A 27,316-nucleotide genomic window follows, 5' to 3' on the forward strand; every position below is an offset into this window, starting at 1 on the left:
AATGGAAGTCAAAATGACAATATGCCACTTGAAACCATTAGAGTAGGCTAATCAAGGAATAAAGCTGTGCCGTCCAATCCCCCATCTACGTGATGCCACCACCAAGATGCAGATTTGTGTGAAGACCCTTATGGGGACGACCAACACGCTCGAGGTTGACCCCTTGGACACTACAGAGAATGTAAAGGTCAGGATCCAAGATAAGGAAGGAATTCCTCCTGATCAACGAGGCTCATCTTCGCTGGTAAGCCACTGGAAGATGGCCGCACTTTGTCAGACTACAACATTCAAAAGGAGTCCACTCTTCACCTTGTGTTGGGGTGTTGTGGAGGTGCTGAGAAAAGGAAGAAGTCTTACTCCACCCCCAACAAGAATAAGCAAAGGAGGAAGGAGGTTAAGTTGGCTGTGCTGAAATACCATAAGGTGGATGAAAATGGCAAAATTAGCCGACTTTGTGGAGAGTGTCCTGGTGAATGTGTGCTGGAGTGTTCATGGCTAGCCACTTGGACAGACATTACAGTGGCAAGTGCTATCTGACTTACTGCTCCACAACCCAGAAGACAAGTAGTTGTATGTGAGTTAATTAAAAGAAGGAACTAGGAAAAAAGAAAGAAAGAAAAGTGCTAGTGACAATATGGAAAACCCAGGAGCCACGTGCATTACTGGTAGGACTGTAAAATCAACAACCTCTAGAGTTAACAGTTTACAACAGAGCCATTATACAATTCATACATGCCACTTCTGGATAGTACCTTAAAAGAACTGAAAGCACGGCCTCAGAAATGACAATACCTGGCTTACAGCAGAAAGTCTAAATTTATGTCACCTTGAGTTAAGCTGGAGTCATTCTGAAAAAGGGAAACTCAATTGAGAATGCCTCCACGACACTGCTGTGTGGTCCAGGGCATTGTCTTGACTGATGGACTGCCATAGGAGGGCAGCTCACGGTAGAGGATGTCACGCCTGAGCTTGTGCGGCTGCTGCTGTAAGAAAGCAAGCTGAGCTAGTGAGGAGGAGGAAGGCAGTCAGGGAGCACTCTTCCATGGCCTCCGCATCAGTTCCTGCTCCAGGTTCCTGCCATGACTTCCCAGGATGATGGACTACAAACTCTAAGAAGAAATAAAGTTTTTTCTTGTCAAGTTGATTTTGTTCCTCGTATTTCATCCCATCAGAAGGAGCCTCATCAGGGCACAGTATTACCCATGGGGCTCAGGGATGGAAGTAGTATCTGGGCAAGCTTGACGCTTGAAAACTCTCCTTTGAAGAAGAAAGAGAAAGGATTTCTGGGCTCAAGACTCAATAAAAGGCTGACAAAAAGATAAAATTTTTTAAAAAATTTAAAAAAATAACTAAATTATTTCAATAGAGAAGCAGAGGGGGAAGTGCTAAGAATTCAGTGTGAAAAAAACTGTGCAACAGGTGTTCAGACGCTCAGTATTAACACATGAAATGTTAGTAAAATTAAAACCTCAAACTAACCCAAAACTCATCAAAGTGTTAGAACACTAAAGCTGAAGACGGTGGTCTCCAGGGAAGGGCCTATTGCTTATAACCAGGCATTGGTTATGATAAAAAGAAGAATTCACTTCTCATGAATTGTGGTGAAGACTTTAAAAGAAGACTCACCAAGATAGGAAAATGTTTTCTTCAAGGTTACCAGATACAAACAGCCAAAACATTATGAATATAACATTTATATAATTCCTGACTGTTTCATGGTTCTTCTTGCTCTATGTAGTTTATTTTGTATACATGTAATAATGTAAATGTATATGTAAAAAAATAATAATTTATTTTTAAAAAGCAGAAAGATAAAAGAAAAAAGACTTTAAAAGAACAAGAACAACAAAGAGAACAACAGACTTTGAAACTGATGAAAACTCTAATGTTCAAAACGCAACCAATGGGCCAGGAGGTGGTGGCGCACGCCTTTAATCCCAGCGCTTGGAGGCAGAGGCAGGCGGATAGCTGTGAGTTCGAGGCCAGCCTGGCCTACAAAGTGAATCCAGGACAGTCAAGGCTACACTGAGAGACCCTGTCTCAAAAAACAAAACAAAATAAAATGAAACCAATGATACATTTGCAAAGTAGCAGAGAATGTTTTCCTGAATACAAGTCTGAAGACAGCTTGTGACTTCTCAGAAACATAAATGACTACTGAGAACCAAAACAGAATTTACACAAAACAAATAGAATAGACTTTTCAAATAAATTATCTCAAAACAGATTAAAAAAAATATACATAAGATATGAAAGTACAGTACCTAAAGAAAAACACAAAAGAAAAATATATACAATGTTTAAAAAAATGGGGATGAAGTTTTTAGATGAACATAACAAAATCATGATTCATAAAAGGGGCTATTGAGAAGTGGGGCCTATCAAAGAGGAGACCTGCTCCATCAGTGGCTGTTAGGAGGAAGGCTAAGACAGTGTAAAAGAACACAGGGTCTGATGGCACAACTGTTAAAACCCAACAAGAAAACAATATAGTTCAAAAACTAGGCAATGATATGTACAGATTCTTCATCAAAGATATGCAGATGACAAATGTGCATCTGAAAAGATATTGAGAATCATCTGTGACTGCAGAAATACAAACTAAAGTGGTGTGATATCTCCACCACACCTATCAGATGACTAAAACAACCAAACTAAACAACAATATCACCCAGACAGAAATACAAAATTCTATATAAGCATCTCATTGGGCAGTTTGGCCGTCTCTTAGCTAAACAGTGTTTTGCACCTTGATACTGTAACCAAACTCTTAAACATTTACCCAATTCACATAGAAACTCACAGAAATCTACATATAAACATTTACAGTAGCTTTGTTCACACTACTAAAAATGAGGATGGCCACTGAATAAACAAATCCTCGTATATATGTACAATGATACAATAACCAATAATAAAAAGGAGTTAACTAAGTCACACAAAGACATGGAGACATTTTAAATGTATTCTGTTATGTCAAATGGAAAAGGCAAAATTATACACAGCAAGTGGTTCAGTAGTTTTTAGGTTTTGGGGACAAAGATGATATATAGATTTTGTGATGATATTGTTTAGGACAGTGCAACTATTATGGATGGATATATAACAAAGTTTTTGTCAAAACTATAGAACTTTACAGCAAAAAGAATGAGTGTTAAGGTATATGGATTCCAAAAATTTAGAGGCATAATAGTCCAGTAGAACAAATCTAATAGTGGAGCCCAACTACAGCTTCTCTGCCTTACATGAGGCTGGGGCATGAGTTCCACTATTGACACAAACCTTGGGGAGGGAGTCAACTACAGGACAAATGTCTAAAGATGCCACACTAAGAGATGGAGAAATAATAATTAAGAGAGTAGTGATGCACTAGCACATATCATATAAACTAACAGCATAATATATACATAAATGTACTGTATAAATATTAGATTTATGTATATGTATGCATGTGCCCAGTGACTCATACATTGGTTTCTGGTACTTTCTCCAATAAAAGGAACCAGGAAAATACGCAAGGCAATCCTGGAACATCTTGTAGTAGGAGAAAACAAGGATGTAACTCATACAAAAAACAAAACCCAAGCTGGGCATGGTGGCGCACGCCTTTAATCCCAGGACTTGGGAGGCAGAGGCAGGTGGGTCACTATGAGTTCGAGGTCAGCCTGGCCTACAAAGGGAGTCCAGGGCAGACAAGGCTACTCAGAGAAATCCTGTCTTAAAAAACAAAAACAATGATGATAGGACTGTGGCAATGTAACCAGGAAAAATTAAACAAGCTCTAACCAAAGACCACAGTAATTTGAGCAGTAAAATACAGTAAGTAGTATTAGACTCTGATCAAAGTATTTTTAAACTGTCCATGAGTACACATTACTATTAAATAAATGAGCAAATACTCAATGGAAAAGACATAGATATGCAGAATTCTCAAGAGAAGATATATTGATTGTGCTCTCTCAAGGAGGTAGAGGATAATGTCCTCCCTCTTAGGTGTAGGATGTACACAGAAACATCCTTCAAAGAACACAACATAGCCCCGGGTGTGGTGGCACACGCCTGTCATCCCAGCACTCAGGGAGGCAGAGGCAGGAGGATCCCTGTGAGTTGGAGGCCAGCCTGGTCTACAAAGCGAGCCCAGGACAGCCAGGGCTGCACAGCATGGGAAGAAGATCAGGCTCAGCGTCTAGAACACTGGCACACTGTGCAGCTCGGCAACGGTTAAGTCATGCTGACAGGATGTGATGGCAATGGCATTTTCCCACTGTGGTCCCTTCCCCCAAATTTCAAATGAGGACACTGCACAAAATATCTGAACTAGTACCCATCAAAACTGTCAAAAAAGGTGAGATCTGAAAAACTATTATACCAGTGAGGAACTTAAAAGGATGACTAATGTAGTGATAAACTGTGTTGGATCCTGGGACAGAATGTAAGTAAAGACTACAGAACTCTGCAGGAAGCACTGGACTTCAGGAGTGGTACAATATTTATAATGGCTTATTAATTTTGGTCAATATAATATACTAACATAAGACATTAATGGTTATAATCAGGTATAATAAAAAACAGTAAATGAGGGTGGGCACTGAGGCTCACAAGGATAATCCCAGCACCCAGGAGGCAAAGCGGGACTGCACCAAGCTGGAGGCCAGTGTATCTCAGAAAAGTAAGACAGTACAAAAAATAATAAATGAGGTCAAACTTATTTCACTACTGCACAATTCTTGCTTGCTTAAGAGAATGCTGAACAATGATTATGGTCTTTCATCAAATACTTAAAACAAAAAGTAGAGGTTCATGGGCCAGAAATAAGAAGAAATATGTCTGTTTGCTGAGTAAAGCAACACTAACTGAGGGCAGCTAAGAAGCTAGGAGCACATGAGGGCCTCAGTTTCTGAATGCGACCTTCCCCACCCCATCCCCAGGAGCGCTAGGTCATACAGAGTCTTGTACAGATCAGTAGGAACTTACGAACCAGCCCCGGGGTTGTTTTTGAGACAGAATTTCAGGACAGAGCTCAGAATGGTCTTCAATTCAGTATGCAGCCCATGCTGTTTTCAAATATAAGATTGTTCTGCCTCTAAACTACTAGAATTACAGACATATACTATGTGGTTGGCTTTAAGTAGTCTTTTTATTATTATAATTAAGGACCTTGATTGTAAAGCTATTTAACAGTAGATCTGCTATTGATAAAGCTGAGAAAGAAAAATACAAAATCCAAAGGATCTTGATAAGTGTGGGAGACAATGAAAGGAGTAGTGAAGTTGGCTTTAAAAACCATTTATGTGGGACTGAAGAAATGGCTCAGCACTTAAGAGCCTTGTTGCTCTTCCAGATGGCCCAAGTTTGTAACCCAGCACCCTCACCACCCTCAGAAAAGCTCTAACTCCACCTCCAGGGATCTAATGGGCTGCTTCTTGTCTCCATAGTCACACACACACACAAATGAAATTAAAAAGAATCTTTAAAACATCATTTCTGTAATAAAAAAATATATATATAAAAATGCAGGCTGGAGACAAAACACTCCACAAGCAACAGTGAGTGAGTGGGCTCAAGACTGCACTGCACAGTCCTGAGCACGCACCGCTCTGCACAGTCCTGAGCACGCACCGCTCTGCACAGTCCTGAGCACGCACCGCTCTGCACAGTCCTGAGCACGCACCGCTCTGCACAGTCCTGAGCACGCACCGCTCTGCACAGTCCTGAGCACGCACCGCTCTGCACAGTCCTGAGCACGCACCGCTCTGCACAGTCCTGAGCACGCACCGCTCTGCACAGTCCTGAGCACGCACCGCTCTGCACAGTCCTGAGCACGCACCGCTCTGCACAGTCCTGAGCACGCACCGCTCTGCACAGTCCTGAGCACGCACTCTCGGAGAGTGCCTGAGTTCAGTTCCCAGCACCCACACTGGGTGGCACATAACTGTCTGTAACTCTAGCTCCAATAAAACCCCTGACCTCCTGGGGCACCCACACATGTGTACATATTCATATGCACACATACATACACATACAATTCAAAATAAGTTTTAAAAAGAAAACCAAAATGTTTGACTGTAGTGACTTCAATGAACTTACCAAAAATATAACTGTTATTACAGTAACTTAAGCACAAATTATTATAATTAATATAAATTATATAAAAATCATATTTGGGATACAGACTAGATGTTCACAGAACGATTCAATAGAACAAAAAGCATATTCTCTATAGACAAGGAATCATGACAGCATATGTTCATGCAATACCAGCAAGATCTTCAGACTATATGAAAAACAAAACTAAGCACAACAATTATAGTGGCCTTTAGGAGGCTCAGTTGTGGGGGATAGAAAGATGTAAAGTAATTGCTGTTCAAGCCTGGAGGACTTGAGTTTGGTCTTCAGTACCTACATAAAGAGTTGGGCATGAAGGTGCACACTTGTAATCTCAGTGCTAGGGAAGAGACAGAGTCTCACTGGCCACCATCAGTCTAGCGAAGGATGACCTAAAAGTCGCAATAAGAGAACCTGCCTCAAAAAATAAAGTAGATGCACCTGCTCCTAAGGCATGACATTCAAAATTATTCTCTTGCTTCCACAGGAACTGACACACATGGCCATTGACACCTATACAATGTATGTGATTTGTGAACACGCAAGCGCATGTGCGCCTGAATTGCGGACTTTGGATGATGCTGAAATGGTCGAGTGCCTAGCGTGCACTAGGGCCTTGTTTGATCTCCAGCACTACATCACCAGGGCCAGCCTACAACCCCAGCATCACCAGGGCCAGCCTACAACCCCAGCATCACCAGGGCCAGCCTACAACCCCAGCATCACCAGGGCCAGCCTACAACCCCAGCATCACCAGGGCCAGCCTACAACCTCAGCATCACCAGGGCCAGCCTACAACCCCAGCATCACCAGGGCCAGCCTACAACCTCAGCATCACCAGGGCCAGCCTACAACCCCAGCATCACCAGGGCCAGCCTATAACGCCAGCATCACCAGGGCCAGCCTACAACCCCAGCATCACCAGGGCCAGCCTACAACCCCAGCATCACCAGGGCCAGCCTACAACCCCAGCATCACCAGGGCCAGCCTATAACGCCAGCATCACCAGGGCCAGCCTACAACCCCAGCATCACCAGGGCCAGCCTACAACCTCAGCATCACCAGGGCCAGCCTACAACCTCAGCATCACCAGGGCCAGCCTACAACCCCAGCATCACCAGGGCCAGCCTACAACCCCAGCATCACCAGGGCCAGCCTACAACCTCAGCATCACCAGGGCCAGCCTACAACCCCAGCATCACCAGGGCCAGCCTACAACCCCAGCATCACCAGGGCCAGCCTACAACCCCAGCATCACCAGGGCCAGCCTACAACCCCAGCATCACCAGGGCCAGCCTACAACCCCAGCATCACCAGGGCCAGCCTACAACCCCAGCATCACCAGGGCCAGCCTACAACCCCAGCATCACCAGGGCCAGCCTACAACCCCAGCATCACCAGGGCCAGCCTACAACCCCAGCATCACCAGGGCCAGCCTACAACCCCAGCATCACCAGGGCCAGCCTACAACCCCAGCATCACCAGGGCCAGCCTATAACCCCAGCATCACCAGGGCCAGCCTACAACCCCAGCATCACCAGGGCCAGCCTACAACCCCAGCATCACCAGGGCCAGCCTACAACCCCAGCATCACCAGGGCCAGCCTATAACGCCAGCATCACCAGGGCCAGCCTACAACGCCAGCATCACCAGGGCCAGCCTATAACCCCAGCATCACCAGGGCCAGCCTACAACGCCAGCATCACCAGGGCCAGCCTATAACCTCAGCATCACCAGGGCCAGCCTACAACGCCAGCATCACCAGGGCCAGCCTACAACCTCAGCATCACCAGGGCCAGCCTACAACGCCAGCATCACCAGGGCCAGCCTATAACCCCAGCATCACCAGGGCCAGCCTATAACGCCAGCATCACCAGGGCCAGCCTACAACCTCAGCATCACCAGGGCCAGCCTATAACCCCAGCATCACCAGGGCCAGCCTATAACCCCAGCATTTAGGAGGTGTGAGTTAGAGGACCAGTCCTCCTTCACTCTGTAGTTTTAAGGCCAGCTTAGAAACAGTGGCTTTCTAAAAGACAAAAACTTCCCAAATGTAATTCTTACAATCAAGATTCTCTTAATAGGCTAAGAATGAACTGAATTATCGATTCCATTCTTTACAAGGGTTTGGAGTGATTTCATTTTCCAGTGATGTTTCAAAGGGCATTCAAACAGGATCACAAGGAAGTGAGCACTAAGTAGCTTTCCAATTCAGTTACAACTAGAGAAAGGCACAAGGCAGCTTGATTGGCACACCTGCCTCTCCTTTGACATCAGAAACCATTCACCTGAAGCCAGGCATGGGGGCTCTGGCTCAGACCTTTACTGGAGAAGTTAAGACAAGTGTGAGGCTAGCATGGTTTACGCAGTGAGACCCTGTCAAGAAGCCAAAGCAAACCATCTCCTTGCCTGAATGACTAGTGACTTCACTCTTGGAGGCTGAGATCCCAAAGTGAGGCCACCCCTGTCTATGGACATGCTTTCAAATCAAAGAGCAGTTTGTTGCTGCTGTTTAGCTTGAATTTAGCAGATTCAGTAAAATAACAGTCAACTAAACTCAGGATTAAATAGATTACCCCTGTTCAAATACTCCATCACAATTTCAAGTGCCTCACTATAAACAGACTAACAAGGACAGCCTTCAAAGCCTTGCCTCTTAACACTTAGCAGAGGCTAACTTAGGCTGAGTGAAAGGATAGCCTATTAGACCTAAAAGATGCCTGAGCATCACTAAATCTGAGAAGGTAAGTAGATTAGTACGCAGAGGCCAAAATCTAACTCCTTCACCTTTCTCCTGACTCGGTACGATGGTAGAAATTCTTGCTGCATGCACAGTCCAAATCACTCCAGTGGCTGTGCGAGCTTAGGATAAGAAATAAAGCAGCCAAGAGACTGACAAACAGGGCCATTTGTTAGCAGCCACAGTGTCAAACCCATCCAACCAAGCAAGACAACAGAGCACATTATCTTTTTAAATTACGTTAAACCTCTGATAAAGTTGAGACTCCTTTTTTTCTGACTTAATAAAAAGTGTTAGTTTAGGAAAATGCTGCGGGCCGGGCAAGGTGGCACACATCTGTAATCTCAGCACTTGGGAGGCAGAGGCAGGAGGATCTCTGTGAGTTTGAGGACAGCCTGATCTACAAAGTGAGTTCAAGGACAGCCAAGGCTACACAGAAAAACCTTTTCTCAACACCCCACCCCCAACGAAAAAAGATTGGATCTGGATTAAAAAGCACAGTAAAGGAAAAATAGGAAAATGCTACTAAGAATATGAAATTGGAAATTTTTTATTGAGAAGAAAATAGAAAGAGAAGTCAATCCTTTTAGGTTGGCTATAATTGTACTCTTTAAAAAAGATTGATTTATTTTATGTGAGTACTCTATCTGCATGTACACCTGCAGGCCAGAAGAGGGCACCAGATCTCATTATAGATGGTTGTGAGCCACCATGTGGTTGCTGAAAATTGAACTCAGGACCTCTGGAAGAGCAGCCAGTGCTCTTAACCGCTGAGCCGCCTCTCCAGCCCATAACTGTACTTTTATTCGGCAACTTTTAATAGCATATAATACTAGAGGAAGTTCAGAACTGAACATGGGTGACACTGGAACAACCAAGGAAGCATGGTGAAGATGTCAGGAGAGAGGACAAGAGTAACCACTTGTCTGAAGAAATAGTTAAGAGATGAACAGGAAAACCTGGAAATTTTCAAAGTGCCAGTGAGTTCATTAACACTGGCTTAAACCTCTATCTCATGGCCTTTACTGTGCAGAACAAAATTACCCAGACTTTGCCAACAGTCAATAAGAAAAGCAGCAATAATGAAGGAAGCTAATAGTGGTAACTATATGCCCTTCCCTACTGGACATACTAATTTCTTATTAGTCAGCTAAATAATATCTCAGGATGTAGCCCTAGCTAGCCTGAAACTAACTAACTATCTATCTATCTATCTATCTATCTATCTATCTATCTATCTAGGCTAGTCTGGCCTTACACTGAGCTCTGCACCTCTGCTTGCCAAAGTAATTTTAAGTAATTTAATGAGAAAATACACAGGAGACATTTGTGACACTGTTCTTCACGGTGTAAGCACCTTAGCACTCTGACTGCTGTCTGATATTAGTACTTAGCTATTTACATCAATGAAATGCCTGTCAGTTTGAATTTAACTGGGGAATTTATTGTCTGAGCTCATAAAACAATTAAATACAGCAAGACTGAAGAATAACCTGAGAGGATTAATCTTAGAAACAGCATAAGAGTTCCGGCAGAGACGGCTTACTGTTTTGAAGAAAATTATTTACTACCTTATTTCTGCTCTTCATCTGTTAAATGAGTTCATCATTACATACAAAGGGCACTGATATCTGCCAGGGCACTGCACAAAGAACTCGTCTGATGAGAAAAGATTGAGGTGAAAAATTGCAGTTTTGGTCATTCTAAATTCTTATAAATACATCTTCTCCCAAATAAACGTGAAAGGCTTTAAGTCCTTCACCCAAAATTTAATTATATGGCCCTCCTTTGATACATCTTAAAGTGAGTTATACTCAAACAAATTTAAGTATGTATTTCCTAAGCTAATGATTTATTTGCTTCTCTCTCTCTCTCTCTCTCTCTCTCTCTCTCTCTCTCTCTCTCATTTACCTTTATCTTTATCCAGTGGTTCTTGGGACAGAATAGTGGACAGTACTGCATTTTTCCACACTCCAGTCTCCTGAGCTAGAGTTGCTAAGAAACGCAGCTCACAGCTGCCGCTCTCCATCAGCGTTTCGTGAGCCACCTACAAAGAGTAAATAAACAACATCGTTTAGATGCCTTAAAGTTTAGTCAAATAAGCAAAACTGATTAAGCTACATCCATATTAAATAGGTAAGTAATCTCACCTGCACCAATGTCTGAAATTGTTCCCACTGTTTATCTGATAACTCAACAGGTAGACACAGTAAAAGTTCAACACAGCTTCTAAAAAAGAAAAGGATACAAATGATTATTGAAAATAAAACAAAACCAGTAATTCTTCCAGTAGAGTCTTTATTAACTATTTTAAGTAAAATCTATTTTAAATTAAGTAACTATTAAGGACTGAGAAATAATGCAAAAGAATAAATTAACTATGGTCTTCAATTCACTTTTCAAAATTCTACTCACAATGCCAAGCGTTCCAGAACCAAGGCTACACTTTCACATTCAGAGGTAAGGTATGGTCGAGCTTTGACATAACTTTGGATGGCCACTGTGTATACCTCCAGTAAAGGTAAAGGGTCTTCTGAAGTTTTCCATTTCTCTGCATATTCAAGGAGTGTCTGTTTTGGAAGGAATAATAAAACATATTCAAATCTAAAAATATACATTGACTACTAATCAATAGTGTTTTTTTTCTCTACCATTTTTAAGTAAAATGCTTCCAACAGTTCTCAACAACAGCAAAGCAGTTTGCATTGAATATTAAAGATGTAGTCCTGTTTCTAAGAGATGAAAGATGCATAACCACTCACTAAGCAACAGCATCGTTTCCTTACCGCTGGTTTAAACTGGACAATACAGAACCAAGTCAAGCATGTCACAGCCATTCCTGGGCCTAGCTCCTGTCCAGAAACTCCTACACTGGCTTTCTTTGGTGAGTACCCTGGAGAATCATGTCCTACAAGGTCATCTTCTAGGCCTAGCTCCAGGTCAGGTGCTGAGGCAGCCTAGAACACCACATCAGAAACAACCAATGAAAAAAAATCAACATGCCAAAGTCACACCCCAAAAACAAACAACAGAGAAGGCCAACAGTATGTGTCCCCTCCAATGAGAACTAGCTAGGTGAACCCTAGGACAATCTCAAACTATAACCTTACCAGAGAATTCAAAGTATATAACAAGACACATACAGCTCAATGAACTTAAGGAGATTATCCATAAGTTGAGTGATGGCCAAGAAAACAAACATACAAACAGAATGAAATGAAGAAAACATAAGATCTGAAAACTTAAGTTAGTAAAATGATTCAAATACAGAGACTAGTGGGACCTTGTTCTGGTTTTGTTTTTTAACAAGTTGACACAAGCTAGAGTTATTTGAGAAGAGGGAACCACGGGTAGGAAATTGCCTCCATCAGATTTGCCTGTGGACAAACCTATGAGGCATCTTGATTGGTTGGTTGGTTGATCGATTGACTGACTGACTGATAAGCAAGAACCCAGCCATTTGTGGGTGGTGCCATCCCTGAGCAGGTGGTCCTGGGTAGATAAGAAAGCAGTCTTAAGTCAGCCACTAGGAACAAGCCAGTAAGAAGTGCTTCTCCATGGGCTCTGTTTGCGTTCTTGTCTTGGATGCCCTGGGTGATGAAGTGTGTTGTTTTTGGTCATGATCCTTTATCACAACAATAGAAAACCTAACAAAGATAGAAACTGATACTAGGACTGTGGGACATGGCCCATGACATGCCTGACCATGTTTTGGGGAGGCTTATGGAAGGACTTTGGAAGTTTGGGCTAGAAAAGCCATCAAGTGCTCAGAGCTTCCTAAACTATTATGGGAACTCAGAAGACCATAATGATAAGAAGCAGTACACAAGATTAAAGTCTTGCAAACCCCTACCTAGATCTAGCCAATGGACAGGACATTCTCCACAGTTGAGTGGAGAGTGGGGTATGACTTTCACACGAACTCTGGTGCCTCATATTTGACCATGTCCCCTGGATGGGGAGACCTGGTGGCACTCAGAGGAAGGATAGGAGGCTACCAAGAAGAGACTTGATACCCTATGAGCATATACAGGTGGAGGAATTCCCCCTCAGTCACAGTCATAGGGGAGGAGAGTAAGGGAAAAATGGGAGGGAGGGAGAAATGGGAGGATACAAGGGATGGGAAAACCATTGAGATGTAATATGAATAAATTAATAAAATAACATTTAAAAAAAAGATTAAAGCCTTGGCTTATGAAATTTCAGAGGGACATTTTGAGGGTCCCTTAAATATTATCAGTGTTCTTCAATATTCTGAATTGAAATCTGTACTTCTGCTCAGCTGGGACTGAAGAATCAGCCATGTTGAGGAGAGACCAGCAAGCCAGGCAAGGCAGTCCCAGCACTGAGGAGGCAGCGGCGAGCAGGATCTCGGTGGTCCACAAAGCAAGTCCAGGACAGCCAAGGCACCACAGAGAAACCCTGTCTCCAAAAAATGAGGGAGTGGGGCGGGGAGAGGAGAGGACACAAGACGAGGGGAGGGGAGGGGAAGGGAGGGGAAGGGAGGAGAGGAGGGGAGGGGAAGGGGAGGGGAGGAGGGGAGGGAGAATGGGAGGGGAGGGAAGAGGGGAGAAGAGGAGAGGAGAGGGAAGGGGAGGGGGAAGGAGGAGAGGAGAGGAGAGGGAAGGGGGAGGGGGAAGGAGGAGAGGAGAGGGGAGGGGAGGAGAGGAGAGGAGAGGAGAGGGAGAATACCTAGACCAGAGGGGCTGGAGAGATGGCTCAGCAGTTAAGAGTACTGGCTGCTCTTCAGAGGACCCAGAAAATAGGACCAGGAAAAAAACAGTTGTCACTGTCTTCATTTCTGGCAAAACAGGCTTCAAACCAAAACTAATCAGAAGAGATAAAGAAGGTACTTCATTCCAGTCAATGGGACAATTAAGAGAAGACTTTACAATACTAAAGAAACATACACTAAACTCTGTCATACCCTAGATCATAAAATAAATACTCCTGGAATTAAAGATAGGGATTAGCTCCAATTCAGTACTAGAGGTGGTTTTAATACCCCATTTGTTGGGGGCCATGCAGGAGGAACAGCAAAACAGCTCTAGAGCCCATGGAATATGGCCCACAGATTAGCATATCCATGATGGGCGTGTCTCAGCGAGGCAGAACCCCATAACTACGTGTCCTGAGGACTTCATGCTGTTATGGAGCATAGCTCAGCTTGTTGCCTCTGCAGTCTTTATAATATTCCTAATATAAGAATTGTGTGAGTGCTATATGGAGAGCTTCCAGCCCTCACTGGGCAGAATCATTGCACACACAGTAACATGCTTGATCTCCTTCAGCAGATTAATGATTCAACCACCACCCTTGAAAAGAACCTGCAGATGTAGATTGTTAACAGAGACCACCACCCTTAGAAAGAATTTGGAAAAATCGATTGTTTAGCAAAGTTAGGTAAAGATATTTTTGCTACTGGCCCTGATGCAGGAAACCTTAGGGAACAACTGAAATTAAGAAAAAGTACAACCTTATTAGTAACCTAGGGACTTTCTGAGGTTGGCAAAGCAAGAACAGTGGCCCATTGAAGCAGTGGCTGATGTGATTCTTTCAAGTTGGGCTGAGATGAGGATTTATTTCCCTATTCTATTTTTTTTTTTTTTTTGCCCTCAGCTTCCTGATATGATTTAATACAATTATTAATGAGTAGATAGCTGAGTACCTTTAGGATTTTAAGTAGAAATGGCTGACTGTTTTTTACACAAAAGTTTAGATGTGTGATTCCTTTAAGATGTTTATAAGATTACTTTTGAAGATGATTCTTTCTTTGTAATCACAAACTGGAGCCTGGCAGGAAAGAGAAGCTGGCTGAGAAATCGTCTTGCTTGCTTATTCTCTGTTAATATATAACAAGTTGCTTAGTTACAAATGTATGTGGGTTTTTGGAAATAACTTGTTTGTTTCTCACCCATGATCTGTAAAACATTTGCTCGTGTGAAGGTTATGAGGAACATGTTTTTCTACATATACTCATTGTAATCATTCACTTAAAGAGAAATAAGATGGAACCACATTGTGGTTTTTATACAGCTTCAAAGATCTTGCTGGGATATATAAACTGTGGGAGAAATAATAAGGAATCTTTTGTTGGAACTCGCTCATTGGAATCTTGTCCCACGTAGTAGGTAGGTAGGTAGGTAGGTAGGTAGGTAGGTAGGTAGGTAGGTAGGTAGGTATATGATTGTGTAAAGTAAGAGAAACTTGGAAGAAGCTTGTTGAAATCTACCTGCTGGAGTCTGTCTTACTTCATCATCAAGGTGAGAGAGAGAGAGAGAGAGAGAGAGAGAGAGAGAGAGAGATTCTTTTCTCTCCTCCTTTTTTTTTTTTTCCTGTTTTTGTTTTTGTTTTCCATGACAGGGTTTCTCTGTGTAGCCCTGGCTGTCCATCCTGGACTCGCTTTGTAGACCAAGCTGGCCTTGAACTCACAGCAATCCACCTGCCTCTGCCTCACAAGTGCTGGGATTAAAGGTGTGCGCCACCACCGCCCAGCTCCCTTTCTTTCTTAGATGCTTGCCACCATCAGTGGAAGCCCCAGCTAGGAGCCATCAACCCTACCATCCTCTTGCAATCAGTGGAAGCCATTGTCAGTTACAATCAGTTCCGGCCTAGAAGGTTGCCCTCAGTGAAAGTCTGCAGGATCACCAGCCAGCCTCAGGATCTACACTGACCTCAGTTTCCCAGATAATAAAGCAGGTCCTCAATATTCTGGTGCCCATATATACACATCTTGGTGGATGGAACACACAAACAGAAACACATGAACACATAAAAAAAAAATTTTTTTTTTAAAGATTTCTCACTAAAAAAGCCCAGGCCCAGATGAATTCACAGAATTGTACTAGAACTCCTACAAAGAACTACAAACAGTACTTCTAAGGTTATCAAAGGAAAAACAGAAAGAGCATTTTCAAGCCCCTTCTCTGAAGACTGTATTACACTAATAACCAAATTCAGGCAAAGACAAACAACAACAGAAAACAACAGGTCAATATCCCTGATGAACACAGACGCAAAAATCCTCAAAATACTTACAAACTATAAAAATATAGGCATTATCAAAAAGATCATCTACCTTGATCAAGTTGGCTCTATCCCAGAGATAAAGGGCTGATTCAGCAGTACTGACATAAATCAGTAAAAGCAATAAAATCATGTGATCACTTCAACAGATGCAGAAAAGGCATCTGCCTTCATAATACAAGTCCCAGAGGAGCACCCTGCCTCCTGCCTTCTTTCGAGCTAGTGTGCAGTTGCCTTGCTGTGCACCAATCAGATTGGTGTCAAGTGATTACTGACGAGTATGCCGGGACCCCAACTCCACACACTACAGAGAGAGTACCCTCCAGCTAGAGTGCATCAAAAAAACAATAGGCCACAAGTTTGTGTCCCACACTGTGCTTGTGGAGTTAGCTCAGGGCTCTTCTGGCAGATCATCAGGCCTGGTAACTTCTTAGGCTAGTCTAGGAACAAATGGGCCAAGGCATTACCCATAAGCTACAGAGGTACTTCAGTTGGTGTTGGACATTGTGATGAAGGAAGCTAAGAGTTGCACTGCTTGCAGGGACCCAGTCCCTGGTGTGATGGGGGTGGCAGTCTGAGATAGGTATCCTTATCAGAGAGGAGTGCCTAGGAAGAATCATGAACACTTTCAGTGTATTACCTTCCTCCAGGGTGTCGGTCACAGTGGGTGAGTTCTATAACGCCACCCTTTCAGTCCATCAGCTTGTTGAAAACAGATAGTGAGACTTGTTGCACTGATAAGGACTTGTGACTCGTTTATCACACCTGCTTCAAAGTCTAAAGTTGACACACCCACTTATGAACCACCTCTTATTTGCCACTACAAGTGGGGTAACCACATACCTGCAAATATGGGATCCTCTCCCTGCCTACCCTTCTTTATGCCTAGATTTGTCCCCTTCACCAACTGGGCAGCCAGCAGTACCCCACCTTGACAGTGCCTGAGCTCACCCAGCAGATGTCTGAGGCAAGACCACGATGGCCATCTATGTCTCCCACTGCCATGGGTTCTAACTGACAACAGCTACCATGTTCATGTCCACATGTCCATGAAGGAGGTGCAGCAGATGCTTAACATCCAAACACACACAAAGTAACCTGATGCAGTGGATCCCCAACAACGTGAACATAGCTGTCTGTGACATTACACCTCAGGGACTACACATGTCATTCACCTTCAGTGGCAAATGTACCACCATCCAGGAACTGTTCTAGTGCACCTCAGAGCAGTTCACAGCCATGTTCCAGTACAAGGGCTTCATGCAGTGACAGATGAAGGTACAGACGAGATGGAGCTCTCCTAGGTACCAGGATACGGCAGGTGGAGGGGGAGGAAGTAGCCTAGAACTGTACTAGCACCTAAAACATGGGAGCAGTGTGAACTTTTGCTCACTCAGAACTTGTCTGCTAGTTGTGTCCAATGTGCGTTTGCTGCCCTATCCTGGCATCAGTTGTATACATACCACCATCAAAGCAAATGAAGGTCCCAAAGAAGGTAGAACTTGAGGAAATCTTCTACATAAAAAATAAAGGCTATGTATGACAAACCCACAGCCAACATCATCACAAAGAAAGAAAAACTTGAAACAATCCCATTACAATTAAGGATCAGACAGAACTGTCCACACTTCTTTTGTTTGTTTGTTATTTGAGACAGGGTTTCTCTGTGTAGCCTTGGCTGTCCTGGACTCGCTTTGTAGACCAGGCTGACCTCGAACTCACAGTGCTCCACCTGCCTCTGTCTCCCGAGTGCGGGGATTAAAGGCGTGCACCACCACGTCCGGCCACACTTCTTTTTGATGTAGTGCTGCTCAGCACGCAAACTGGACCGATAAGGCAAGAGAAAGAAAGCAATGGGATACAGATAGGAAAGAAGTCAAATTATCCCCATTTCCAGATGACATAACAGACACTCATTACGCATAAGAGAGACTAAAAATTCCACCAGAAAACTTCTAGAAATGTCCAACACTTTTTAGCAAATTTGTAGGAAACAAAATCAACTTATAAGAACCAGTAGGCTGCCTTTAATCCTAGCACTCAGGAGGCAGAGGCAGGTGGACCTCTGTGAGTTCGAGGCCAGCCTGTCTACAAAAGCAAGTCTAGGATAGACAGAGCTGTACACAGAAACCCTGCCTAGAAGAACTGGAAAAACAGGGGGGGGGGGGGGGGGAACCAGTGGGCTTTCTATACCCCAACAGCAAACACACTGAGAAGAGGGTCAGAGCATGTTCTCTTTCAGAACAACCTCTAAAGGGGCAGCAGTCAGTCTGACTAAGGACGGCAAGGACCTCTACAGCGAAAACTTTACAACTATGGAGAGAGACGGGGGAAAAGAGTAAACAATGGAAAGACATCCCATGCTTATAGACTTACAGAATATTGTGAAACCAGCCAGGCATGGTGGCGTACACCTTTAATCCCAGCACTCAGGAAGCAGAGGCAGGCGGATCTCTGTGAGTTCAAGACCAGCCTGGTCTACAAAGGGAGTCCAGGACAGCTAAGGCTACACAGAGAAAGCCTGTCTCGAAAAAAACAAAACAAACCAAAACAGAATGTTGTGAAAACAAGCATCCTTCCAAAAGCATTTTAAGACTAGACTGCAATTCAAACCAAAATCCCTATATTTTTTACAAGAAATGAGGGGATCCCCAAAATTCATAACGTAACAAAAAAGACTGAGGTTGGCCAAAGTAACACTAAGCAAAAAGAATAATGCTGGAGGAATCACAATTTCAGATTCAAGATATATTACAGAGCAATGGTAATAAAAACAACATGGCAGTGGCACAAGAACGGGTCAATCAATGGAACAAAACAGAAGACGTGAATGTGGGCACATGTAACTGTAGCCACTGATAGCTGACCAAGATGGACAACTATGTGTGCTGGGAAAGACAGTTATCTCCAACAAATGGTGCTGGGAAACTGGATGGCCACCGCAGAGGAATGAAATTAGACCTCTATCTATCACGCAGCACAAAAGTCAACTCCAAAATGACCAAAGATCCCAATGTGGTACCTGAAACTGAGTCTGCCAGAAGACAGGCAGCACCTTACAAGATGTAGTGCAGAGAAGGACTTCCTGCACAAAACTACACTGCCCAGGAATTAAGGCCAACAAAAGACAAATGGGGACGTCATTAAACTAAAAGCCAAGGACAGTTAACTAGGTAATGAGAGAATCTTTGTCAACTATACATCTGACAAAGAACTGATATCCAAGATAGTCAAAAAACTTGAAAAACAAATTCAAGAAAACAAATGACAAAAACCTGGGGGAGGAGGCCGCTCCCAATCTGAACAGAGTTCTGAAAAGAAATAAATTAAGAACTATCTTTCTTTAAGGGAAAAAAAAAGTGTTCAACATCACCAGCAACTAATTAGGGGAAAGCAATTTAAAACTACATTGCTATTTCATCTTACCCCAGTCAGAATGGCCAAGATCAAGAAAACTGACAAGGGGCTGGAGAGATGGCTCAGAGGTTAAGAGCACTGTCAGCTCTTTCAGAGGTCCTGAGTTCAATTCCCAGGAACCACATGGTGGCTCACAACCATCTGTAATGTGATCTGATGCCCTCTTCTGGTGTGCAGGTATACATGCAAGCAGAACACTGTATACATAATAAAAAAATCTTTGCCAGGTGGTGGTGGCACACGCCTTTAATCCCAGCACTTGGGAGGCAGAGGCAGGTGGATTTCCATGAGTTGGAGGCCAGCATGGACTACAGAGGAAGTTCCAGGACAGCCAAGGTTACATAGGGAAATCCTGTCTCAAAAAAATCAAAACAAAAGAAAGAAAGAAAGAAAACTGACAAGAAAATCAGCATATCTAGCATATATGATCCAGCTATATATATACTGTTCCACAAAGGGTCCAAATGACTCTACATCTTATTCCACATGTACTTGCTTGGCCACTGCTGTTCTATTTATAATAGCCCAGAAATGAAAAACAATAAATGTCCTTCATCAAAGGAATGAATAAAGATGTAATACATAAACAAAATGGAGTACTCATTCAGTTGTAAAGAAAATGAAATTTGTAGGTAAATGAACAGAACTAGAATACACAACGTGAGGTTACTCAAATCCAGAAAGACAAATGCACATCTTGTTTCTCATTTGTAGGTCCCAGCTCTAAATCTTTAAAAGCATGCATGTAACTTGGAGCAACCACAGAAATCACTAAGGGGAAGGGGACCAAGGGAGATGGGGCGAAGGCGCTCTAAATTAGAGGTAGTGAACACAGGCACTGTGAAGGGGGAGTGAGAGCAGGGTGGAGGAGTACCCAACACTCGGGATGTATGGAACAGCTAGCGTTTACTTAATAATGCACATAACGTGTGTATACATACATATGACTATGTACACACAGTTTAAATGATGGTGCACTACTCAGGGTGATAATGGTGCCCCACGAGCCAAAGACTACCTAATAAAAACCCAAGTGCCTCTTGAGTTGTTGATCAGGAGTCCAAGACACTCCCAAAGCAATATAAGTTATGGCTATTCTTGCTTGTCTCCTACAGCTTGAAGCTAAGAATCTATTGCTGAAGACACCACACATTTTGAACACAGTACTTGGAGGAAATGAAGCTGAAATTGGCCTGGAAGCCTCCTCCCTGAAGAGTAGGCTCACAGTATCTGAAGATGCTACGCAAGCTGCCAGCGAAGAAAGAAACAATCTTCTCACCTAGCTATAAGGCCTATGAACCACAATGACCACCAAGGCAAGATATCCCCAAGGGTACAAGAGTGCCACATATAATCTTGGCTGTTATCAACAGCTGCACAATTAAAGTTAAGAACCACTCAGCGGGAGTAAATTCATGTTGGTTACTGTAAACCTAGCCAAATGCTGTGGCTGGTAAGGGCATGTACCCTAGAGTGGAATCTACGGTATTCTAAATACTTACCCTCTCTCACCACACAAAGAAGCTAATTCACATCTGGTCAAAATACAGTAATAATCCCTACACCTAAGGCTCAAGGAACTCTGTGAGAGATTTTAGCAGCCAGAGAACCACACTGTCTGCTATGAGACTCTTCTACAAATGACAGGAAACTATACCCATTCAATGTCTCAGCAATATGGCTGCCTAAACAAGACCAGCACAATGACAGTAGCAGTTGACACGCCAAAATAGATGGGAGAAACTGCAAAAGCTCTACCCTTAGACAGAGCTACAGGCTCTGAATGGCTGCTGAGAAGGGGAGCGCCCTGACAAGTGGTCAACCCCTAAACACATATACATTAGCAACACTAGACGAACAGGCTGTAGTTACCTACACATGTGTGCTGTGTAGAACAATGTCATTAAGGAGGAGGACATAAATTTGAGGAGTGGAATGGACAACTGAACTGGAGAGGAGAGAGAAGGGTAGAAATGATATAAAATTTCTCGTAACTTTATTAAGAAAGCATTTTTAAAGTGCAGCTCTGCTGCTCTTTCCCGGGACTGCGTGTTCTTCCATGGTCCTTCACAGCTGTTTTATAGTTTACAGTTTTATAGTTTACTGCTTTTATTAAGCATTCTGACAGTTTTGTTTTTTTTTTTTTTTTTACTAAATTTATTTCTAGGACCAAAAGAAAATGAAAAATGTTTACAGTAAGCTCACTTGTGATTAATTTGGTAACAACTACAACATAGGACCCACTGTTCTCCTTAGATGAGTGTTCAGATGTCTGACTCAAAAGCACTTCCCAGATTCAAGGGAAGGTCACATAACGCAGAATGAATAAAACTCAAGGACACATTAATTTACAAAGTAGTCTGTATAGTTCATGTTTTTATTAAGCAATTTGAGAAATTAATGCAGTTCATTGTTTCTTAGCTACCATGTTAAACAGCTGAGTTTGAAGAAACTTAACCTTATAACACAGTTATATTAAATATCTGTTTGTTAATAAATAATCTAGGTGTCATTTATGCCACAAATTGTTTTTTCATTTACTTTAATGTAAAACAAATATTTTAGTCTTCTAGATATTCTTCAATGTGTGATACAATTACAGATACAAAATAAAAATACTTCAAGGCTGAAAGTTGACAGTTGTACATTTACTAAAGCAAAAACAGAAGTAATTGATGATACAACATCTAGCTTAAGTATACTAATAAAATTTTACATAATATTGGACAACGTATAAATTATGTAATAGATTTTGCTATCATTTGTGAATGTATATTAAAAAGAACAGGCCTGTCTTTCTAACAGAACAGGCACTTTTCTGGATGCCATCAAGGTTGTATATTAAATGCACTCCTAACTCTACTCAAAATTAGTAGAATATTTCATTTTTACTTGAAGACACAACATTATTAATGTGTAATAACTCATATATTCTTCCACAAACTATATGTTGTCTTTATCAACAGTAAAATGTTCAGGTAAATCTTTACAAATAATGAAGTTTCATTTTAAAAGTTGTGAGCTGGTGACAAGTCCCATAAATAACCCAGATTAGGAAAGATTAATTGCTATGATGAATATAACTTATTTAGCACTAAGTAACACATTTTCTTGGAGGTTTATACTAAGATAGCTAAACATTACTTATTTTTAAATACACAAATAATCATATTAGATAAGACAGTAAGAAATATACGGAAAACTAAGTATTACTTTGTATTTGGGATTTTGAATAAACATTTTTTTGAAAATATACCCTTAATATGTTCATAGTTGAATTAAATTTTTGTATATACTAACTTTTTTTGGAATAAGCATTGATATATTTAGGGGGAAAGGTAAATTCTGAAACAAGGTTAACTAACTAGCATTTCTGTCCCCAAAGACAGACAGAATTAGGACTACCACTACCCCACCTCCTCAGGCGGCCCACCCCCTACCCTTCTGTACAGATGGTAGGTTGAACATGCTGCTGCAGCTACACTTAGTCACATGACAAGGGTGACCCAAGGTCAGTTTGGATTCCTGGCTGGCCTTTCCATCAGGCTGCAAGCTTCTGTTCATCAGGCCTGCCTACAGCAAACAGGAGACCACCATGGGTGGTCATTCAGAAGAATACAATGAGCTGCAGAATTACATCAGTTCTTCATAATTCAATCAAGAAATGAGGCAATTTCACAATTTTTGTCTACTTTTTAAACATTTTTACCTGGCTAACTAACATAGGCATAGTACCTGAAATTTATCTGAAAAGACAGTCTTACATGTTTATTTTACTTCACCTTATACATTTTAATAACATTCGGATGGTGGCGCACGCCTTAAATCCTGGTACTTGGGAGGCGGAAGCAGGAGAATCACTGTTAGTTCGAGGCCAGCTTGGTCTACAAAGGGAGTCCAGGACAGCCAAGGCTACACAGAGAAACAAAAGAAAGAAAGAAAGGGAGGGAGGGAAAGAAGGGAAGGGAAGGAAGGAAAAGAAGGAAGGAAGGCAGAAAGAAAGAAAGCAAGCATATGCGGTGGTTTGAATAAGAATGCCCCACATAGGGTCATATTTTTGAGTGACACTATTTGTGAAGGCTGGGAGGTACAGCCTTGGAAGAAGTGTGTCTCTGGGGTGGGCCTTGAGGTTTCAGAAGTCCATGCTAAGGCCAGTTCTCTCCCTTACTGCTGCCTGTGGATCGGGATGTAAACGCTCAGCTACTTCACCACCACCATGTCTGCTTGTGTGCCACCACCATGCTCCCCACCATGACAATGGACTAAGCCAGCCCTCAATTAAATGCCCTAATCATTTAATTGTGTCTCCCAACAATAGAGTGACTAAGACAGTATATGGAATATTAACACTCAAAGGAAAAAATATGACTTCTCAGGAAATTTTAGGTCTAAAAAAACAGGAACTGGTGAGATGGCTCAGGCCTGACAACCTGAGTTTGATCCCTGGGACCCAATGATGGAAGGAGAGAAGCTCCTGAAAGTTTTCCTCTGTACATGTGGCATACACACAAGACAGACAGCAGACAGACAGACAGACAGACAGAGAGACAGTATGTAATAAGAACAAAAAGTGAAATCACTATGGTGATGTGTACTTGTCAAACCAACAACTGGGACTCAAAAGTAGAGGCAGGAACTGAGTAAGTTTGAGACCAGCTTGGGCTATAAAGTAAGAACCTGTTTCAAAACACAACACCAAACAGAAAGCGCTGGCTGTAAAATCACCAAAGGACTCAAGAACTGGGAGCACTAAGTACCTCTGGAAATAAGGGTGGAGAAGAGTTAAGTGAAAGGAATCTAAAGAGTTTACTCATCAGCCAAGTCGCCCTTATTTTGTTCCTCATCTTCTACAGTGAAGAGACCAGGCAGGACAGGGCTCCTGTCATCCCCAGCAGGGAGTCTAACATGTGTTTGGACAAGGCTGAAAGGAAGCACCTCTTATTTTCCCAGTATTAAGTCAACATTCCACGACAAAGAGAAACAGCTCCAATCTCACTGCAGAACTTGTAATTCTTGGGCCTTTCCTGGGACTCAAAGAAAGACTGAAGGGGGCCAGGACCACTGGATCCTGTTTTGGTAAAACTTACAGAACAAAAACAAAAAAAGAACCCACAGCCAGGCTTGCAGCTCAGAATAAGCTCGTTAGTGTTGATGTACCTTTAAATGTGGACACCCAGGGACCACTTGACATTTAAGAAAAGCTTCTAAGACGGGCATGATAGTACACGCCTATAATCCCAGGCAGAGGCATGTGTATCCCTATGTTTGAGGCTAGTCTGGTCCACAAAGTGAATCCAGGACAGCCAGGGCTACACAAAGAAACCCTGCCTGGAAAAGCCAAAAAACAAAACAAACAAAAACCTTCCAACATGGAGAATTCAAACAAGATGGCAAAAAACAACTCAGTGTAACAAAGGAATAAAAACTTTAAATAGTAAAAATGAAATCCTAACAAGAATTCGAACTTTAATTGAGAGAGGAGGGGAGCTGTAGACACCTAGAGGCCTGCTGCCAGCCAGGCAACACAGCACAGGAAAAAGAAGACATCCCGGGATCTGCCTGCCGACACAGGGCTGTAGACACCTAGAGGCACACTTGCTGCCATGCCACATAGTGCCAGCAGAGGAGGGCACCCGAGGACTGCCAGCCACATAGTCCACTGTAGCAGGAACCACTGCAAGGTACAAGTGCGAGCTGGAGAGATGGGAGGAAGAGAAGCAGAATAGTTTGGGTAGGATGAAGAGATGGAACTGGAGACGCAAGGGTGGAGAGGAGCAGCCTGTTGTGAGTAACCAGCCCTGCCCCTGAGGCCATGGTGAAGTCCCAGGCTGTGCTGCTGCTGAGGGACATGTCTAGATCCATAGTCATGCAGTCGCAGGGGCCCTCTTGTTTAATGCTTGGGCCTCAGTTTGGTGGAACTACTTGCTAAGGATTAGGAGGTGTGGTCTTGGAGGAGGGGTGTCACTGAGGGTGCCATTTACAACAAGCCTCCTCTCTTCTTTATGCCCTGACATCAGATGTGAACTCTCAGCTACTGCTACAGCGCCATGCCTGCCTGCTGCCATGGTCCACACAATGATGCTGATGGACTCACCCTCTGTGAGCAAGGCTCCAATTAAATGCTTTACATTATAAACTGTCTTAGTGACTGTGTTTATTCATGGCATTAGAGAAGTAATTAAGATACTTGTCCATACATTTTTGGATCCATTTCAAAGCACTCCTTCTACCATCAAACTTAAACTGCATTCCTCTGATACACACTTCACTTGTAATGTCCACTTTCACAAGCTAGCATATTTACTGCAATATTCATACACTAAATAACAACTTTTTAATAGGTATGATACTTTTTTAAAGATTTATTTTATGTATATGAGTGCTCTGTCTGCATGTACACCTGCACACCAGAAGAGGACATCAGATCCCAGTCTAGATGGTTGAGTCAATCAATATGTAGTTGTCAGGAATTGAACTCAGAACCTCTTGAAGAGCAGACAGTGTTCTTAACTGCTGAGCCATCTCTCCAGCCCAGGTATGAAACTCAAGTCATAGTCTTTCCTGTTATTACTGAAGAGAACAGAAGAGAATCATTAGAGTATCTTCCTACCAGATGAACTGTAATAATTGAACATAAAAAAACAAAAAACAAAATCAAGAAAACAAAACAAAACAAAAAATTCAAAGTATTGCTAATGAAACTCTCCTGGGATTTTTTTTAAAAACAGAATTTGACAGCTGCTTGTTAATTCCACACAAACAAGTTAAAACAATTTTGAAGAGCCAAGTAAGAACACTTGACGTAAACAGATACCAAGAATCAATTGATAGCTACAGGCAGGAACTAAGACAATGTGACACTGGCATAGACGACAGAGGAGCTAAAACTGAGCTATGAGCTAAGTTCAAAACAGATAGATGGCTCATCAGTTAAGAGCAAAGCTGCTCTTGAGGAAGACCTAGGTTTGGTTCTCGGCACCCACAGGGCAGCTCACAACCATCTGTAACTCCAGTACCACTGTGTGCATATGGTACACATACATACATATATCAGGCAAAATACACACAAAATAAAATAAATAAATCTTTAAAATGAAAATCACAAGGAAAGTCCAAAGTACTTGGTAAATATGACTGGAACTGTTACTAGTGTCCTAGGCTAGAGTTTTGACTCTGGGGGGCTCCAAAAAGCAGGTACACCAGTCCCAAAGACCAAATGGTAAAAACCAGGAAAGGGGTTTTAATCATGGCCACACTTCAGAGGCAGAGACTGGGGCGTGGGGTAGGCTAATAGAGAAGAAGTCTTAGTCCAACAGTGGTGTGGTTGGATGGATAAGAAAGCTGTTAGCTGGGCATGGTGGTGCACGCCTGTGAAGGATGGAGGTGGATCTCTGTGAGTTCGAGGCTAGCCTGGTCCAGGACAGTCAGGACTAAAGAGAAACCCTGTTTCGAAAAACCAAAACCAAAACAAAACAAAACTTCCTTATCCTTACCACTAGTGTGAATGGGTAAACAAATGGGTAATAATTAAAATTATACACTCATATGCCAAAATTATAAATTTAATACTTTAAATTATTTGAAATTATTTTATTGTATTTATGGTACAGAGCAAAGTCAAAACCTTATATGGGATAGGCAAACTTTTTTTTCCCATAAATACATCACCAGTTGTTAAATTGTCTAGCTAACTTAAAATAGAAAAATACAGAATTAAGGCAAAGCAAACCATGTAAAAGGCAATACCTGACTCTGTATATGCTTGCTCACATACACAGTAAAGTTTTGAACAAAGGTGTTGGAGTCTGAGACTGTTGCTAGTGGAGACTTAGCAACCCAGGTAAGTATAAAGCTGGTGATGGATCTAGATGCAGTGATATTCAATATGAGCTGTCATTCCAGCTACTCTGTGGCAGGGTGATAGGGAATTTGAACCCAGCCTGGGCAGCATAGCACAATCTGTCTCAACAACAGCAAACCAAAAAGTTGGTAATGAACAAAAGGTAAATTTGATAATATTAAACAAAC

General features: G+C 42.4%; 1 protein-coding gene and 1 pseudogene across 3 annotated transcripts in view; one reads left to right on the forward strand and one right to left on the reverse strand.

Annotated features, from left to right (window-relative positions):
• Znf292 (zinc finger protein 292) overlaps positions 1 to 27,316 on the reverse strand; it is a 75,120-nt gene that overhangs the window by 28,010 nt on the left and 19,794 nt on the right. For 2 of the 3 annotated variants that reach the window (XM_051161533.1, XM_051161541.1), the window contains exons 2-4: positions 11,261 to 11,415; positions 10,996 to 11,074; positions 10,757 to 10,892 (exon numbers count right to left, since the gene is read on the reverse strand). In XM_051161533.1, the coding sequence (XP_051017490.1) occupies positions 10,757 to 10,892; positions 10,996 to 11,074; positions 11,261 to 11,415 (370 nt within the window). Of the gene's footprint in view, positions 1 to 10,756; positions 10,893 to 10,995; positions 11,075 to 11,260; positions 11,416 to 22,704; positions 22,861 to 27,316 lie in introns of those variants that run through there. The other variant, XM_051161548.1, reaches the window with a different exon arrangement.
• On the forward strand, positions 107 to 578 carry LOC127205684 (ubiquitin-40S ribosomal protein S27a-like; annotated as a pseudogene).

The sequence above is a fragment of the Acomys russatus genome, chromosome 2 (genome assembly GCF_903995435.1).
Source record: "Acomys russatus chromosome 2, mAcoRus1.1, whole genome shotgun sequence".
NCBI classification, from domain to species: Eukaryota; Metazoa; Chordata; class Mammalia; order Rodentia; family Muridae; genus Acomys; species Acomys russatus.